Source organism: Paroedura picta, unplaced genomic scaffold (genome assembly GCF_049243985.1).
Source record: "Paroedura picta isolate Pp20150507F unplaced genomic scaffold, Ppicta_v3.0 Ppicta_v3_sca29, whole genome shotgun sequence".
In the NCBI taxonomy this organism is placed as follows: Eukaryota; Metazoa; Chordata; class Lepidosauria; order Squamata; family Gekkonidae; genus Paroedura; species Paroedura picta.
The window spans coordinates 1-18,351 of NW_027518626.1; the positions used below are offsets into that span (position 1 = coordinate 1).

At 47.6% G+C, this 18,351-nt stretch overlaps 1 protein-coding gene across 1 annotated transcript in view; it reads left to right on the plus strand.

The window, feature by feature from the left end:
* Positions 1-1,059: 1,059 nt before the first annotated feature.
* The window catches only part of LOC143828494 (uncharacterized), a gene marked incomplete at its 5' end in the record, with an annotated part of 121,367 nt that continues 104,075 nt past the window's right edge, over positions 1,060-18,351 (plus strand). Inside the window, 9 exons of the mRNA XM_077318842.1 lie at positions 1,060-1,251; positions 4,034-4,081; positions 5,183-5,224; positions 6,536-6,598; positions 6,829-6,903; positions 10,400-10,483; positions 15,210-15,266; positions 17,006-17,059; positions 17,922-17,975. Of these exons, the coding sequence (XP_077174957.1) occupies positions 1,060-1,251; positions 4,034-4,081; positions 5,183-5,224; positions 6,536-6,598; positions 6,829-6,903; positions 10,400-10,483; positions 15,210-15,266; positions 17,006-17,059; positions 17,922-17,975 (669 nt within the window). The remainder of the gene's footprint in view (positions 1,252-4,033; positions 4,082-5,182; positions 5,225-6,535; positions 6,599-6,828; positions 6,904-10,399; positions 10,484-15,209; positions 15,267-17,005; positions 17,060-17,921; positions 17,976-18,351) is intronic.

The following is an 18,351-nucleotide window of genomic DNA, read 5'->3' on the forward strand; positions in this document are numbered from 1 at the left end:
TCTGGAGGTCTGCTATGGAGTCCACCCTCTTAAGCAGCTGTTTTCTCCAGGATCTCTGATCTCTGTCGCCTGGAGATCATTTGTAATTCCGAGAGTCCTTGTGTTCGCCAACACTAGAACATGGCTACTGAGATGGCCGAAGCCTATTCTTGTTTGTTGTTATTTTCTAACTCTCCTGAGCTGATTTAAGTACAGCCCTTTGCTCACGTTCTATAAAGCATATAAAGTGTTTGGTATGCCATTCACTCTACCTGCCCAGGTACAGATTACAATTTTTAACGTGTGACTTCTTGACCTGACTTTGACTCCTAGGTTCCCACATCAGCTGGGAAGAAATACATTTGCCAGGAACCCATCCCCCAATAATTCAGATCAACATCTATTATCCTAGACATATGGATTTTATTTTTTGTGTAGTCAGCAGAGTAAGGAAAGATGGACTTGTGAGTAGGGATGGGCACGAACTGGCTGAAGAACCATAATTCGTCAGGAATTTTGGTTAGTTCGTGATTCGTGAAGCAGTGTTTGGGAATTGAAGAGCCACCACAAACTTACATACATTTTGATGCAGTTCATCATTGTTTATGAACAGCAGAAAACTCTTGCTTTCCATTCTGCACAAAAAAACAGCTCTTTGGTTGAAATAGCTGGGAGCCATTTAAATACCGCTTTCTGCTCCCCACAGCTTTCTGCTCCGGGCTCCCCACAGCTCCCAGCCATTTAAGCTCAACTGCTGAATGATGGAGAGCTCCCCACCACTCAGCTGTTTGGTTTAAATATCCCCCCCCCACCGCCGCTTTCTGCTCCCTGCAAAATAGTGGGGAGCAAAAAATAGGGGGTTAAACTTGAAGTGTCTCGCGAATCCATACCAACTGGATTTGTTCGCAAACCAATCTCCTTAAGCATATGGGATTCTGGATTGGTTCATGGTTCAGCCACAAACTGAATCATGAAAATCTGCTTCATGCCCGTCCAGGAACTAGCTAGTACCGAACATACCTGGAGACCAGAAGGCTCTCTGCACTTCATTTCTTCTTCTGTTTTCCCCATTCCTGATAGGACCTTCTAGGAGAAGAGTATGTGATTAGTGAGGACACAGACCTGGATGGCAATGACACCTATGGGGCTTACGGCGATCGGCTTGACTACAGGACCAGGGACTATGAAGACTATTATGACCGAAGGGATGCCACTGAGGAAGAGCGATTTGATCCAGCAGAGCGCATCGACGCCACTGCTCAAGTCCCCCAGGTAATGACAGCGGAAGCGTCTCTTGGGATGTTAAGATGGCAACCTGATACTAGTTCAGGGGGGGGGAGCAGAGTTGGCTTGCAGTCGAAAAGCAAGATCTGAGTTCTGTAGCACTTTAAAGAAGGGTGGTATAAAAATCTAATAAATAAATAAATAAAATAAATAAATGGTTTGTCTGTTTATTTATTTATTTGGATTTTTATACCACCCATTCTTTGCATCTCTGGGCAGTTCATATTGAAACATTATCTAACTTTACATGGAACATATGAACAACTTTCAGACAACTTTCAGAACATTATAGCAGTTCAATAATCATCTTAATAATCTATAGCAGGGGTAGTCAACCTGTGGTCCTCCAGATGTTCATGGACTACAATTCCCATGAGCTCCTGCCAGCAAACGCTCACAGGGGCTCATGGGAATTGTAGTCGATAGACATCTGGAGGACCACAGGTTGACTACCCCTGATCTATATGAACATTAAAGGTAAAGGTATCCCCTGTGCAAGCACCGAGTCATGTCTGACCCTTGGGGTGACGCCCTCCAGCGTTTTCATGGCAGACTCAATACGGGGTGGTTTGCCATTCCCTTCCCCAGTCATTACCGTTTATCCCCCAGCAAGCAAGCTGGGTCCTCATTTTACTGACCTCGGAAGGATGGAAGGCTGAGTCAACCTTGAGCCGGCTGCTGGGATCGAACTCTCAGCCTCATGGGCAAAGCTTTCAGACGGCTGCCTTACCACTCTGTGCCACAAGAGGCTCTTATATGAACATTTTTAATATAAATAACAACAACATTGAGAGGTCAGTTATTGTAGTTGTGGGAGGGTGTCTGGGGGGACCAGCAGGTCGGCCTGTGGACTCATGGCTGGTTGCATATAACAGATAAAAGCCCCAATAAAACCTATTATTATTATATCTAATTTGTTACCCACCACTCCCAGGCAGGCTCGTGGCGGGTTACAGGTGTCCAGTTAAAACTCCCATTAAAACCCCATTAAAACGGACAAGAAAAAACCAATACAATAAAAGCGACAACCCAGCAACATGGCGGAGAACCACCCCCATCCCCAACTCTTACTACCTCCCGAGGGAGGAGTCAGGAGAGGCAAGATAATCAAAGTTGCAGCTAGACTTCCCCCACTGCCCCAGCCTCAACCTGGCAGAAGAGCTCTGTTTTGCAGGCCCTGCAGAACGCTGGAACTTGGCGATGGGATTGGAGGATGGCCACGTGTGACCTCATCCGGAGCCAATAGCCATTGGTAACTTTCACCGAACTGGCCACAGAGTGCCGGCAAGGATCGACACATCAAGGGGAAGAACAATGGCCCCAGTTCCCTCCTCGAATTCAAAATACCGAAACATCTGCTGCTTTTGGTGGATGCAGGCTGCAGGAAACGAGGCTCCATTAAACACTATCAGAGCTTCCCAAAGGGCTTGTATCCATTGTCTGCCGAATTTCCTCCTGGGGAGTTGCCATCTGTCTCCAAGTGGTGCCAACCGGAGATAGTCTGTGCTTACTACTCAATGGCTTTTCATGTGTTGCTAGTATTTCCGAGTACACAGGGAGCAGTTTGGATACGATTTGCACGGAGTGTGCCGAGGGTGATTAATTCCCCCCCCCCCTGCGGCATTTTTCCAACCTAAATATGCTGATAGAGCAATGCTTTGAGCCGGCCAATTAGGTGGGCAGGACATGGACCGCAGCGGGGTACGGCACAAAGCCCACCGTCCGAAGCATCCAAAAGAGTCTCACAGTGGCTTATAAATACCCTTTATCTTCCTCTCCCTACACCCTTTGAGGTAGGTGGGGCTTAGAGAGCACTGAGAGAATGGCTCTGCGAGAACAGCTCCAACAGGACTGTGACTAGGGCAAAAATCACCCAGCTGGCTGCATGTGGAGGAGTGGGGAATCAAACCTGGTCCTCCAGATTAGAGTGTGTTGTTCCTTTTAACTGCTACGCCATGCTGGCTGAGTCAGTACATGCACGGAAGTACATGCCTAAATGCATCCTGGCGTGGAGGCCAATCGGCGTGCTATACCTGTAAGCCATGATATTGGAAGGTCCAGCACAGGGTCTTCTATCTATGGCTATTCTCCAAATCCTAGGACCAGGTTTTTCCAGGACCAGAGACATCACTGGCAGAGAGATCGCTGGTGGCTATAAGTGTCTTGAGATATTCCTTCTATATCTCCAGAGAAGAAAAGAAGTATCACGGCAGATCAGACTTTCTCAACCAGGGTTTCAAGAAACCCTGGGGCTTCTTGATGGTCCTGGAAGGGTTTCCTGAATGGATGGAATGAATTTTTAACATATTTTTAAAATTTGTTAAACAGTTATTGGGTGATAGGACCATATAGCATCACGTTGACCTGCCCTCCCCTTTCCAAAATGGCCAATGACGAACCTGGAGGGGTTGGGGAGGGGAGGGGCCCCGGGTGGGCGTGTCCACAGCTCTGCTTCCCAACCCTATTCCGCACAATGGCACCTCTTCTGGGATTTCTCGAAGCCTGAAGAATGTTTCAATGGTAAAAAAGTTGAGAAAGGCTGGGGCAGATACAGACATCCCTTCATCGAGCCCAGCTTGTCCTAGCAAGTTTCCCTGCTCGGCAAGAATTCCCGCTTGCTCAACATAATCATGGGGGTGAGTGGGGGGTTGGGTGTGGAGACCCTTTTACAAGGAGGAGGAAACTCCTTGTATTAAGTGACAATATGGGTTAGCATCCTTCCCTCCCCCCACCCCGCTCTGCTGATTTGTTCCAATTGCGTCTGTTGTAGGAAACCAACCTGAAGGGACAGAAAGGGGAGCCAGCAGTCCTGGATTCTGTGAGTATGATCTTTGTGCCATTTGGATGTTTCCCTCCCTCCTGTCGGATAAGGCTGGGAACTGTGTTCATGGTGGCCCCTGGGGTGTGTGGTTGATCCCATTTTAATCCCGGGGAGGGGACAACTCTCTCCCAAAAGCAGCCATCACCAAATAGCAGAGAAGGGATGAGCATAAAGGAACAACTTTGGGAACAAAGGGAGGGTGGGGAGAAGAGCTGAGTGAATCTCAGATCAAGATGGAATTCTAATGGCAGCTCTCTTTGGTCAGCACTCCTCCTCGAGACCTGGGCCCATTCCGCACACATAGGATAATGCATTTTTGATGTGCTTTGGCAGCTGGATTTTCCTGTGCAGAACAGGAAAATCTGCTTCTGAAGTGCATTGAAAGTGCATTATCTATTGTGTGCAGAATAGGCCCAAATGTGTGCGGAACAGGAAAATCTGCTTCTAAAGTGAATTGAAAGCACATTACTTATTGTGTGCAGAATAGGCCCAGGCATCTAGTTCGCCAGATTGGCGCAACAGCCCATGGAATTAAACAGGGACGCATAAGGTTGGCTTAAACTGATTACGACCCTTAGTCGATGAAGGTTGGTAACTGGGTTCGAGTCATAGGAACCTGATTCTTTCAGCTGGAGATGCCTGGGATGGAACCTGGGCTGTCTGCACAGCAAGTGTCCTACCAGTGTGCCATGAGCCTTTCCTAGCAGCTTCCTACTGAGTCTGGCCCTTGGACGACTGAGGCCAGGATTGTCTGCTCTGACCGGCAGCAGCTCTCCAGGCAGCCCCCTTTCCCATCACCTCTCTCCTTTTAGCGGGAGATAGCGGGGCAGAACCTGAAAGCTTGTGTGTGCAAAGCAGATGCTCTGCCAGTCACAGCCAGTCTTCAGCAAGAATTTTCTCAGACCTGTCGCCTAAAGCTCTATCTATTTAGCTTTGGAATGCAGCCAATGACTGATAATGTATGGCATTGTTCATTTACAGATCACCACTTGTAAGGGGGGGAGCAGTCGTTTATGTATGTTCGTAACCCGTATGGAGCCCCATTGCCTTCTCTTGCAGGGTTTTTAACGCTAACCAGGATTTCTCTTTCCCTTGCAGAGCACTCGTTTTGTAGGGCCACCTGGATACGCGGGCCCAGCGGTAAGAGGATTAAGAAAATAAGTAGAGCCCTACTGGGTCAAACCAGTGGTCAGTCTAGTCTTGTCTCAGCCAGTGGCCAACCAGTTCCTCTGGAGGGCCACAACCAGGGCCCAACGCCCAAGGCTTTCCGTTGATATTGCCCCTTGGCCCTGGTGTTCAGAGGGTGACTGCTTCGGAATGTGGAGGTTCCCTTTCGTCACCACGGCTCATAGCAGCTGATAGACCTACAGTGCATGACGCAGAATGATTAATGTGCATGGACACTGGGGGGAGGGCTGGTAGCTACCAACGTGACGTAGAATCAGTATTGGAAGGGACCTCCAGGGTCATCTAGTTCAACCCCTTGCAGAATGCCAGATGACTCCATGCTGGTTGCTGCTGGGCGCTGCTGTTGCGAATGGGGGGCGAGGGGTGGGACAGGAGAGAGGAGGGATATTCTGCAGATTGAAGTTTTGCTGCCATCGTGGGTAGTCTTGTACTTGTATTGTTTTATGTGGGGGGTTTAAAGATTTGTATGTAAACCACCATGAGCTGGCTGGATCCAGGAGTGGCGGTTAATAAATATGAAAATGGATGGATGGATGGATGGATGGATGGATGGAAGGAAGGAAGGAAGGAAGGAAGGAAGGAAGGAAGGAAGGAAGGAAGGAAGGAAGGAAGGAAGGAAGGAAGGAAGGAAGGAAGGAAGGAAGGAAGGAAGGAAGGAAGGAGGGAGGGAGGGATGGAAGGCAGGCAGGCAGACAGGATGGAGGGATGGATGGATGGAGGGACGGACGGACGGACGGACGGAAGGAAGGAAGGAAGGAAGGAAGGAAGGAAGGAAGGAAGGAAGGAAGGAAGGAAGAAGGAAGGAAGGAAGGAAGGCAGGCAGGCAGGCAGGATGGAGGGATGGAGGGATGGATGGAAGGAGGGATGGAAGGAAGGAAGGAAGGAAGGAGGGATGGAGGGATGGATGGAAGAATGGATGGATGGAAGGATGGATTAATTAATTAATTAAGTGACTTTTGGGACACTTAGGCACATTGTGTTAATCTCCAGCATTCCTCCCTTTATGGGGGGTAATGGCCCTCTGCTAGCCAGCTGGCTGGCACCAAAGAGATGGTGACTGAAAGCGGGAGACCCCTGCCCCCTCTGGTGGGCTGTTCTGCCATCCCTAGGACCAGGTCCCTGCCTGTACTAGAACCAAATAAATACTTTCAATGCAGTCCACTGAGTTGGATTGGGGTCGTCCGGTGCTCAATGGTTTAGGCTTAATAGGGTGGGATTGCAGTGGGAAACCTGCATCTTAATGTTTCGTCCATTTCTTCCCAGGGTGATCCGGGTCCTATTGGGCAAGCAGGGCCTCCAGGATTTCCAGGGGATCCTGGCGACCGGGTGAGGAAGCCTCCGTGCAGTTCAAGGAGAAGGCAGCCCCCTCCTTTCCCGGCCTGGGGATTTCTGATCGCGGGGGGTGGGTGGGAAAGAGGGGCTGAGGAATCACCGGCATGTGCCCCTTTCGGCGTACCTCCGTGCCGCTGCTGGGAGGCGAGTCCCAGCTTGATGCAGCTCATCCTAACTCAGCGCTTCCCGGGGCTGATTGACGAGCCTTTCTCATTCCTTCCCAGGGACCCCCAGGACTCACAGGCCTTCCAGGAGCTGACGGCATTCGTGGACCCCCTGGGATGATGATTATGCTACCGGTGAGTAGGGCAGGGAGATTAATATCACTCTGTGGACTGAGAGGGAAAAGAGGACACCTTGACTAGGAAGAAATTTGGTCCTCTGGGGCAGTAGATTCTTTTTTTTTGTCCCCTACTTCTTGTGATGCTCAAGGTGGGTACCATCCATTCGCAAAATACAATACGGTTTAAAATCATGTTTTACCTTGAAAAACTATACAGAATCTTGCCCAGTTTTTCTCAAACCAACTCCTTCTCCTTCTCCTTCTCCTCCTCCTCCTCCTCCTCCTTCTTCCTCTTCTTCTTCTTCTTCCTCTTCTCCTCCTTCTCCTCCTCCTCCTCCTCCTCCTCCTCCTCCTCCTCCTCCTCCTCCTTCTTCTTCTTCTTCTTCTTCTTCTTCTTCTTCTTCTTCTTCTTCTTCTTCTTCTTCTTCTTCATCTTTTTTACCATTGAGAAAGCCTAAAACATTCTGAGACCTTGTTTCAGCTTGAAGCCCAAGACAAATACCTTCCTCCCCAGAGGGTCTGTGGTTCTCTCCTCCCCATTTGATCATCACAGGACTGCTGTAGGATAGGGTAGGTTAAGAATATCTGGCCTATGGCTGTCCAGCAAGCCTCATGGGACAGTAGAGATTTCATCCTGGGTGTTCCAAGTTCCAAACATTCTAGACCAGCCTTTCTCAACTTTTTAACCATTGAGTAATCCCTGAAACATTCTTCAGACTTTGAGAAACCCCAAAAGTTGCACAATCCTGCAGAATATGGTTGAGAAGCATAGCTGTGTATATGCCCAACCAGAGCCTCTCCCCTTCCCACCCCCTCCAAGCCCATGATTGGCCATTTTGGGAGGAAGGGCGGGTCAATGTTGAACATATGTGGTCCTATCACCCAATAACTGTTTAACACATTTTAAAAAAATATAAAAATGAATTAACTCCCACCCATTCGGGAAACCCTTCCGGGCCATGAAGAAACCCCAGGGTTTCACGAAACCTTAGAATCATAGAATAACAGAGTTGGAAGGGTCCTCCTGGGTCATCTAGTCCAACCCTCCACGCAATGCAGGACACTCACAACCATGATCTAATCCAGGGGTAGTCAAACTGCGGCCCTCCAGATGTCCATGGACTACAATTCCCAGCGAATGCTGGCAGGGGGCTCCTGGGAATTGTAGTCCATGGACATCTGGAGGGCCGCAGTTTGACTACCCCTGATCTAATCCATCCACCAACCAGCCCAGTATTAAATATTAAATGTTAAACATTAAGGACGGTATCCGTTTGGGACAGACATATTCTCCCTTGATGCTTCAATGGGTCTCCTTGGGGGAAGCCAGACAACCGATGTTGTAGATGTTATATTTGTGGCCTCAACTGTAGGCCTGGTGGAATAGCTTGACCTTGCAGGCCCCGTGGAGCCATCTGATGTCCTGCAGATCTCCATTGGCAGAGCATTCCACCAAGCTGGGACCGGGAACAAAAAAGCCCCAGCATTGGTCGAGACCAGTCTCACTTCTTTGGGGCCAGGGACCCTAGCAGGTTTTGCGCTACTGACCGTTGTGCTCTTTGGGGGGCATAATGGGAGAGGCGGTCTCCCAAACAGCTGTTGCTCTCAAGCAACAAGGGAGCGTGGCTCTAGAGCAGTGGTTCCCAAACGTTTTCGGGGTACTGCCCCTTTGTCTCCCAGGCCAAATCCCTAGTGCCCCCCTCCCACACGAGTACAAACACACACCTCTTTCCTGGTGTTAGGTCCACCGCAAATTCAAAACACACTCTACTGCCTATGTGTCTTTTTTTGTGGTTTTGGCCATATTTTAGTCTGGAAAAATATGTGCAAGTCATTTGGAAAAGCCACTTTGAGTCCTCATCGGGGAGAAAGACAGATGGGGAAAGAAAGACACACACACACACACACACAGAGAGAAGCAAGCAGTGGAAAATCCCATGGCCGGGATCAAGCAGGAGAAGGCTTTTCCAGCCTCCCAAAGATGGAAACTTTTGTGGAAGGGTTGCTAACCCTGAGTTAAAGAATTCCTGGAGATCTGGGGTGGAGCCTGGGAAAGACAGAGTCTAAGGAGGGGAAGAAACACAGCAGGAATATGTTTTCTTCAGGTAGCTAAGCAGGATTGGCCCTGGTCAGCACTGGGAAGGGAGGCCACCGAGGACATCCACGTTCAGTATTAGCCAGAGGCAAGCAATGGCAAGCCACCTTGGAACGTCTCTCACTAGGAAAATGCAGCTGCAGCAGGAAGAGTCAGACTGCTGCCCTCCTACTACCCCCAAATTCCTCACCGCCTCCCTGGTTCCGTTTACTGCCCCCAGGGGGGCTATACAGCCCACTTTGGGAGTCCCTATTCTCAAGGATGGGAATGTCGTTTCTTAGTTGTGCTTCCTCTGGAAGAAGGCTGGCGCTGGCTGCTGAAGACAGGGTAAGTAGGAAAAGGGCTGTCTGGAAGTGACACCCAAGGCCACACCAGACAAGGGTACTATAAGAGAGTGTACTGGTTGATAACAGTATCAACACTCTTGGTGATGACGGGCTATTTCTCTGTTCATGCAAACACACCAGTTTGTCCCCCGTGGAGGAAGAGCCTCAGAGTTCGTTCGAGGGCCGAGGAGTTGAGTCGAAGTGAACGAGTCCACCCGTTGTTATGAAGCGAAATGCGCCAGCTTGGTGGAACGGTCTTCCAAGCGAGATCAGGGCCCTGCAGGGCCTGAAAGAGTTCCACAGGGCCTGGAAGGCCGGGCTGTTCCGCCAGGCATATGGTGGACGCCTATAAGCACAACCCAACCCATAACCAGCCTCCCGACACAAGCCAACAAACATCCAGAAATTTTAAACAAAAATTCCCTGTACCCCTTCCTTCCTAAGGCAGGGAATTTTGATTGGTGTGAATCGGATTGCTTTAAATGTCGAATGTTTAACTTGTGGTTTTGTCGCTGAAATTTTGTGTGCCTCCCTGAACCCTCAAGGAAGGGTGGCATATACGTTTGAAAAATAAATAAAAATATTCAAAATGGATCAGTGACAGGATAAAAGCATGGTGTGTGCATATGTGTGTGGGGGGGTATATGTGTGATGGGCACTTTAAATATCACAATTTTTGCCCCGAGGACAGGCCCAGCTGCCAACACGGCGAGCTAGTTTAAGGTATACGGCGTGGTTGCCATGGCAATGCCAGCAAAATGGCCTCCCTGTGGATAGCGATTGCTGCCCAGGCTGTCATGTTTACATGGGATTCACTCCCATCATGCTGTGACTCTCTTTCCATCACTAGTGGCTGCTGGGAAATGGGACACCGCAAGGACCCAGCATGAGAAAGATGAATCACAGAACAAACAAGGCAGGATTTACTCCCCACAGGGGGAATAATTTATGGTTTCCATGGCGATGGTGTTCTTAATGTATTCTGGCACAAAGGTTAGAGGTTAGTTTGGCCCATACCTTGCTAGGCCCTAGTTGACTTCAGTATGACATCATTTCCTTCACTGACTTCCTCTTTGCGGATCCATTTCCAGTTCCAGTTTGGCGGTGACTCTTCCAAAGGCCCCTCGGTGTCTTTTCAGGAAGCCCAGGCTCAGGCGATTTTGCAGCAAGCCAAGGTAAGCGTTCTGTGGGTGCGTATTGGTCTGGATATACATTTTAGGAGTGGATAAACTGTCGTCAATTGACAGGGGACTTAGGGCAACTCTGTGGCTCTTCAAAGCAAGACAGGAAGAGTTTGCCTTCTTCTGCATGGTGAGCCTGGAGTTCTTTTGGGGTCTGATACTTTGGGCTGATCCTGCGTTGAGCAGGGGGTTGGACTAGATGGCCTGTATGGCCCCTTCCAACTCTATGATGCTATGATTCTATGTCTCCTACCCAAGTCCTGGCCAGGGTTGACCCTGCTTAACTTCTGAGATCTGACAAATTCAGGCTAGCCTAGGCCATCCAGGACAAGGCTGTGAGGCCCGTAGCCGTACGAACTCCATATCAGCTAACAAAAAAGATTGTATTTTACTAAATCACACCTTCAGTGTGCAATTCGGAGCGGAGAGAGTATGATATATATTGAACCAATAGGAATCCACATTTAAAAAATAACCTAGTTGTAAAACTTATCGGAATGCCCTCAAATTAGCAAAGGCCAACATCTGAGACCTTGTTTCAGCTCAAAGCCCAAGTCAAATTCCCTCCCCTTAGGCCCTGTGGTAGGATAGGAAAGGCTAAGAAGATCTGGCCAATGGCTGTCCAATGAGCCTAAATGGAAGAGTAGAGATTTCAGCTTGCGTCTCCCAAGTTTCAATCCAACATTCGATACCAGCCTTTCTCAACCTTTTAACCATTGAGAAACCCCTGAAACATTCTTCAGGCTTCGAGAAACCTCAATAGTGGTGCAATTGTGCAGAATAGGGCTAAGAAGCATAGCTGTGGACATGCCCACACATCCCCTTCCCTTCCCACCCCCCTCCAGGCTCATGATTGGCCATTTTGGGTGGGAGGGCGGATCAACATGAACATATGTGGTCATATCACCCAATAAATGTTTAACAAATTTAAAGATGTATAACAATTATCCCCCACCCATTTGGGAAACCCTTCCAGGGCCATCCAGATACCCTGGCTGCAAAAGCCTGTTCAGTATTAACCTTAAACTTTTCCCTTCCTTTGAATTTGGGTCATCCAGTAGTTCATTTGCCTCTGCAATGCAGTCTTGCTTTTGAAATAATTCCAGGATTCCAGGTGACCTGAAAGTAGAGTCTATTCCCAGAGGTGTGATACCTGACTGACACACAGTTTGTGTCCGGGGGCCCCTTTAGGCCCAACATAGGTTTATTTTGGGTGTAAGCTTTTGTGTGTAGGCACACTAGAAGTTCACATGCAAAGGAAAGCTGATACCTTGAATAAAACTTTGTTGGTCTTAAAGGTGCTAAGGAAAAGAAAAGCACAACCCGAACAGGTGAGGACCAAAGAGGCTGAGGGACACAAAAGTATCAAAATATATTAGATAATTTATTTGGCCGAGCTCAAGGTAATTAAAAATATTCTTAAAACAATAGAAAGGGAACATTTCTTTTCAATGGAGTGAAAAATCTACACTGTAAGTATGAAAAACGTGGACCTAACGCATGTCGATCCGTGAGATCTTCATCGGGGTCAAAACAAAATTGGAGTCCGAAAGCACCTTTAAGACCAACAAAGTTTTATTCATGGTGTAAGCTTCTGCATGCGTAGGGAAGGTGATCAAAAGCTGCTTTGAGACTCCTTCGGGCATTGAAAAGCAGGGCATAAAAACCAACTTTTCTTCTTATGGTAGCCATGAGGATGTCTTCTGTTTAGTTTGGTATTCAGGCTGTATCTTAATTTACATAATCTCTGTTTCCCCCCAATCCGTCAAGAGGTGTTTCATGCCAGAATTTACTGCCTGATTCAAGGATTAGGTTAATAAAAACAATCCACATAGTTTTTAAAAAGTGAGGCAAGCCAAATGATATAAGATCAGAGGGGTGGGATTCCTTCGGTGATTGATAGTCAAATTGGTCTGGAGAAAGATTTCTTCTTAGATGCCAGTACGGTTGCCGCTTCAGGATCATCGGAGGAAGAGGTCTCCCATTAATTTATTTGAATGGTAAAGGTAAAAGGTAAAGGTATCCCCTGTGCAAGCACCAAGTCATGTCTGACCCTTGGGGTGACGCCCTCCAACGTTTTCATGGCAGACTCAATACGGGGTGGTTTGCCAGTGCCTTCCCCAGTCATTACTGTTTACCCCCCAGCAGCAAGCTGGGTCCTTATTTTACCGACCTCAGAAGGATGGAAGGCTGAGTCAACCTTGAGCCCGGCTGCTGGGATCAAACTCCCAGCCTTATGGGCAAAGCTTTCAGACGGCTGCCTTACCACTCTGCGCCACAAGAGGCTCTTGAATGGTAAATTACACTAAACATGGATTCAGCATAGGTTACACGGATATAGGGAAGTGCACAAAAGATCAATTTTTTCATTTTGGTTGATTTGGCCTGAATCAATTCAGGTAAACCCCAATTACCCAAATGACGATTGGTACAGTGATTCGGGTTCGGGTCATTCGGGTTTACCCGAACAGATTCGGCTCCATGATCACCTAGGGAGCCATTAAAGCCTACGGGAAATTTAACCTGTTTATTCAGTAGTCTGATGGGGAGGGGTTGCGATAACATTTGTAGCATTACTGCTGCAGCCTCTTTCCAAAAGACCCCCTGGTTTCAAAAAGATTGTCCCCAGGGGTCCAATTCTATGGGCCCCATCCTCTATTGTTTCCCAAGGTGGGGGAAAAAATAGCAAGGCAATACAAGCCCAGTAGAAAGTCCCAGAGAATTTCTGCAGTGAAAGTGAAGGGGGGGGGGATCTTTGCAAGATTAGTCCAGCAGCAGGATAAGGGCAATGCTGCCCAATGGACCCGACACCAATATGGGGATGCCAGCCCAACAGGACCAAGGGGACACCCGGTTCTGCTGCTGGGCACCTAGTAAATTGACTGCAGTGGTTCTGCTGTTCCTGGAGAAATGCCCCCTCCCCCTCAGTTTCTATTATTTATCAATTATATTTGTATGCCACCGCTCCCGGCCTGCCGGCTAATAACAATAAAACACACAATGCAATCATATTAAAGTACTAATAAACAAGCTACTACAGAGACTCCCATCAGACCACTGAATATGCTTCAGCTAGATTTCCCATTGAATTTGATGGCTCCCTAGGGTATCATGGAGCTGGTTCCGGACCCCAGTCGAAACCTGAATCGATTCAAATTTGGGTAGTTCGGATACTGCATTCCTACGGGGGTGTGCAGTTTGGCTTAGGGAAACTGTTTAATACATATACGCACTGAACCGGATAGCACATCCCTACAAACAAGACTTGTAAATATTGGTATGGCCACCAAGTACAAGGTTAACAAGACGGAGCTGTAAAATATTTCAACCGTTTGATTAGACTAAACCATTTTTAGTGATCTGCAACAGTCTGATAGGATCGAACCGTTTATAATGGCCGGAAGGGTTCGTTGAAATGTAAATATTAGATTTGTATTTCCTTGTCTCCTTATCGTTATCAGATACATTACTGAACTAGAAGAATGACAAGACAGAAAACCATTGCTTATGAAATGCACATTGATCATTATGATTTTCCGTTCCTTTCATTTAGGAAGATATTTCATCGGCTGCCATAATATCAATATTTCTGTTGTACAAGCTGTCATGTTTGGAATTTTCCCTCCCTCCCCCCCATCAGTGTAAAATATATACTATGGGGGCTTAAGTTAGAATTGTAGGATAATCATGCCCTACAGGCCCAAGGTGTGGAATTTCCCCTAATCTCATCTAACACATAAGCAGGTAAAGCATAAATACTTCAGTTTAACCCATGAGGAAACTGAATCTTCTCAATCTGTACCAACCTCGTAGGCCTGAGTTCCCCCTGGGGACCCTCCCCTTCTTACCTGCTCCAGGCCCATAATTGGCCATTAAAAGTTAATTAAATCCCACCCATTAGGGAAACCCTTCCTGAGCCATCAAGAAACCCCAAGGTTTCATGAAAGCATGACTAAGACCGTTTATGCACTGGAGGTTTCATGCCAGGCTGCAGGCTGGAGTTTTAGTCGTGGCAGGTTGTCCCACCTCTTCTTGCACCCACACGGGGGAGCATTTGGCCTGGTGCATGTCACCCGCCCCTGATTTGTGCCCCTGCACAGAAGCTGGGGCAGTGAAGTTCCCAGTTCATAAATGGTCAAAGGGACACTGAAGGGTTGGATTTTATTGAAACGCAGCATTTATTGATTTATATGATGATTTGACTGCCATCTAATTGTCGATTTAAACAACTGCCTGCTGAGCAGAGCAGTTACACAACCAGGATGGGGAGGGCGTAGACAGCAGTTTGGCCGTCTGAGATGCACGTATGAAAATCCAACTGCACTGCACGGAACTACGTCACTAGGAGGGAATGTAGCAAAACAACCAGTCAAACACCCCCAAACCGACACACGCTCGAACTGATTGTTGAAAAATTGTGACTCCATTTGTGACTGGCGAGCAGGGCCCCAGCCCAGCCTTTTGGTGTTTGAGCACCCCTAATTCAAACCCAAGTTACTCATAGCCTGGGTTGATGCTCTCACTAGCACCCCACACAAACATCAGCAAGGGAGGTAAACTCTAGGGTCATTTTGTCGCATCTCTAGTTTCTGTTCACTTGCCTGAACTTTGCTTGAGGTCACTGGAGCAGCCTCTCCCCAAACCAGCCTTTCAAATCCACCCCCGTATATTTGGTTCAGTCCTTTCCTGGAGACTCACCCTTGTGTTTTTCTCTCGTCAGCTGGCCATGAAGGGTCCCCCGGGTGCCATGGGCCTCACAGGCCGGCCAGGGCCACTGGTGAGTAACCACTCTTACTCCAAATGTCCCGTGATGTTTTTTTCCCCTGTGATTGGATACCACTGGGATGTCTGGGATGTGTGCATATGCGCGGGGGGCTGGCAAAAGCTAAGCTGGTCTATTCAGAATCTTTTCCTGAACAAACCTGAATCCTAGTCCAAAAAGAATGTGGTTTCCTCTCAGGAAAGACGGTGGCGAAGCATTACAGTATTTGAGAGTGATTAAAAGCAGAAGTTTCTAATCTGGCGAGCCAGGTTTGATTGCCCGCTCCTCCATGTGCAGCCGGCTTGGTGACCTTGGGCTAGTCACAGTCCTGTTAGTGCTGTTCTCACAGAGCAGCCTCTTTCAGAGCTCTTTCAGCCCCAGCTTCCTCACAGGGTGTCTGTTGTGGGGAGATGGAGGGAAAACAATTGTAAGCTGCTTTGAGACTCCTTCAGGTAATGAAAAGCAGGGTATAAAAAACTAACTCTTCTTCTTCTCTGGACAAACTGGAGCACATCCAGAGGAGGGTAATGAGAACGGTGAGAGGTTTGGAGACCAAGTCATATGAGGAAAAGTTGAGGGAGCTTGGTCAGTTTAGCCTGGAGAGAAGTCTACTAAGAGGTGATAGAATAGCATCTTCAAGTTCTTGAAAGGATGCATTATAGAGGATGGAGCAGAGTTGTTTTATGTCACCCCAGAGGGTCAGATGAGAACCAATGGGTCGAAATTAATTCAGAAGACTTTTCAGCTAAACATCTGGAAGAAGTTCCTGACAGTTAGAGCAGTTCCTCAATGGAACAGGCTTCCTTGAACGGTGGTGGATTCTCCTTCTTTGGAAGTTTGTAAGCAGAGGCTACAGAGCCATCTGACAGAAATGCTGATTCTGTGAATTTAGGCAGATTGTGAGTGGGCAGAAGGGCATAATCTGGGTATGGAATTGGGGTCACTGTGGTGGGCAGGTAGTTCTCTCCTTAGGTTTGCCCGTTCTGTATCTTGGGGGCCAAAGGAGTTCTAGAAATTTGGCCAGTGCTGGAAACAGCTGCTGTCTATCTAGCTCATGTCTCCTCCATCAAGCCAGCTTATTTCCTATGACATCACAATGGTTTGGGCACTGCCCCCTACCATCAGCCAATAATATTGGTCTGAGAAATGGATAGCCCTGTGATGTCACTGGAAACCACCTTATATGGAGTTAGAACATTGGTCTGCCAAGATCAGGATCTTCCCCTCTGAGGCAGTGGGTCTCCCAGGTCTCAGACAGAGGTCTTCCACACCACCTCTTTTTAGCTGGAGATCCTGGGGATTGAACCTGGGACCATCTAGATCCAAACAAACGCCCTGCTTTGAGTTACAGGCCCCCTTCAATAATAGCCACAAATAAGTGTAAGTTTTACTTCCACTTACAGAGGGAGAGGACAGAGTGAGCGATCTGGTTCGTGTAGATGTCAAAATGTTTAGGGTATAACGTATTGACTGGTTGGTCCCTGACCAACTTTAGTTTGAAAATGCAGGGATGTATTATTTCCCCCCTTCTCAGAATATCCACAGCTTCTTCTGGTTTTGATCTGTAGATCACTGCCCTCACTGGCAGTCTTCAAGCAAAGGTTGGATACACACTTTTCTTGGATGCTTTAGGATGCTTTGGGCTGAACCTGCGTTGAGCAGGGGGTTGGACTAGATGGCCTGTCTGGCCCCTTCCAACTCTATGATTCTATGATTCTATGTATGAAAAGATTAAAATGTTATTTTTTTTGTAGGGTCTGCCGGGGAATCTGGGCCTGAAAGGAGATGCGGGTGATGCGGGACCGCAGGTTGGTGGATGAACATGAAGGACTCTGAACTCTTTGTTTGGAAGATGGATCCGGGAAATGCCCATCTAGTCTCTGGGATTTAATTCCTTCCCCAACACAGCAAAGTATTCAAGCAAATCTCTGCTCCCCTGCGCAGGAATAGTTTAAGGGTTTGCGGGGCCCATAGCACCATGGCCAGTTTAAGGATCTGCAGGGCTCTAGCAGAATACAATTGTGGCCAAACTGGTGATAGAGGGCCCCCCACAGGGGAAAGGGGTGTTACTACAAGTGTCCTTAAAGAGGGAAAGGGGGGAAAGCTATGGCCTTGATCTATGGGGGAAGGCACCATGTGGGGCTCCTGGGGGGGGGGCAGGGCCCGTAGCCCATGCCAAATGAGCTACATGGTTAAACTGGCCTTGCCCTTGTGCAATTTGAACTAGCATTCCCGTGAAGAGTCTGTAAGTTCTTCCTCTTCCTCATCATTTCATTTCTGGCTAGTACTGATCCTCAGATTTATGTAGCCATTTTAACCTTACTGTCCTTTTTTCTGTTTGCATTGCATGACCCACTTAACGGTCAATGCCACTCCCCTCCCCAACATAGAACAAGATGAAAAACATCCAAACTTAAAAAACAAAAAAACAGACACACCAGAACCCTAAAGCAAGAATAAAGCCCCAGCCCAAATCCTAAAAAGCCAGCTTCAATAGAAAAAGGAGGTTTTTAATCCTTTCTAAAAAAACACATACCCATTATTTTCAAGAAGGCATTTGTGATGTCAGACACTGTTTTTCCCAGTCATGGAAATAAGGGGGGGGGGGGGAGAGGCGGTCACAGGTAAAGCACCTGTAATCTCTCAGCTGTTTTTCTTTTCTTTTTGTAGGGCCCCCCTGGGATAATTGGGCCAGTCGGTCACCCAGGGAAAACTGGCAAGCGGGTAAGTGTTGTTGCCCCTCTCCCACCCATGGTGGTTGTGGCTGTTGTTAATATTATTAATTAATTAATCGATTTGTATCCTGCTCCTCACCAGCATCTCAGGGCAACTAACAGCGTAATTAAATACAACATATTAAATTAAATACAACACATTAAAATGCAATATTGTACCACCATCTTGTTCTATTGTTCTATTGTTCTATTGTATTTTATTGTTCATTTGTATCCTATTTTATTGGAGTAAGATTGGGGATTTTATTGTTATAAGATCCTTATGTAATTATGTTTTTATATATATGCTGCAAACCGCCGTGAGCCAGTTCGCTGGGAGCGGTGGTCTAGAAATTAAATTATAAATAAATAAAAATAATAAATAC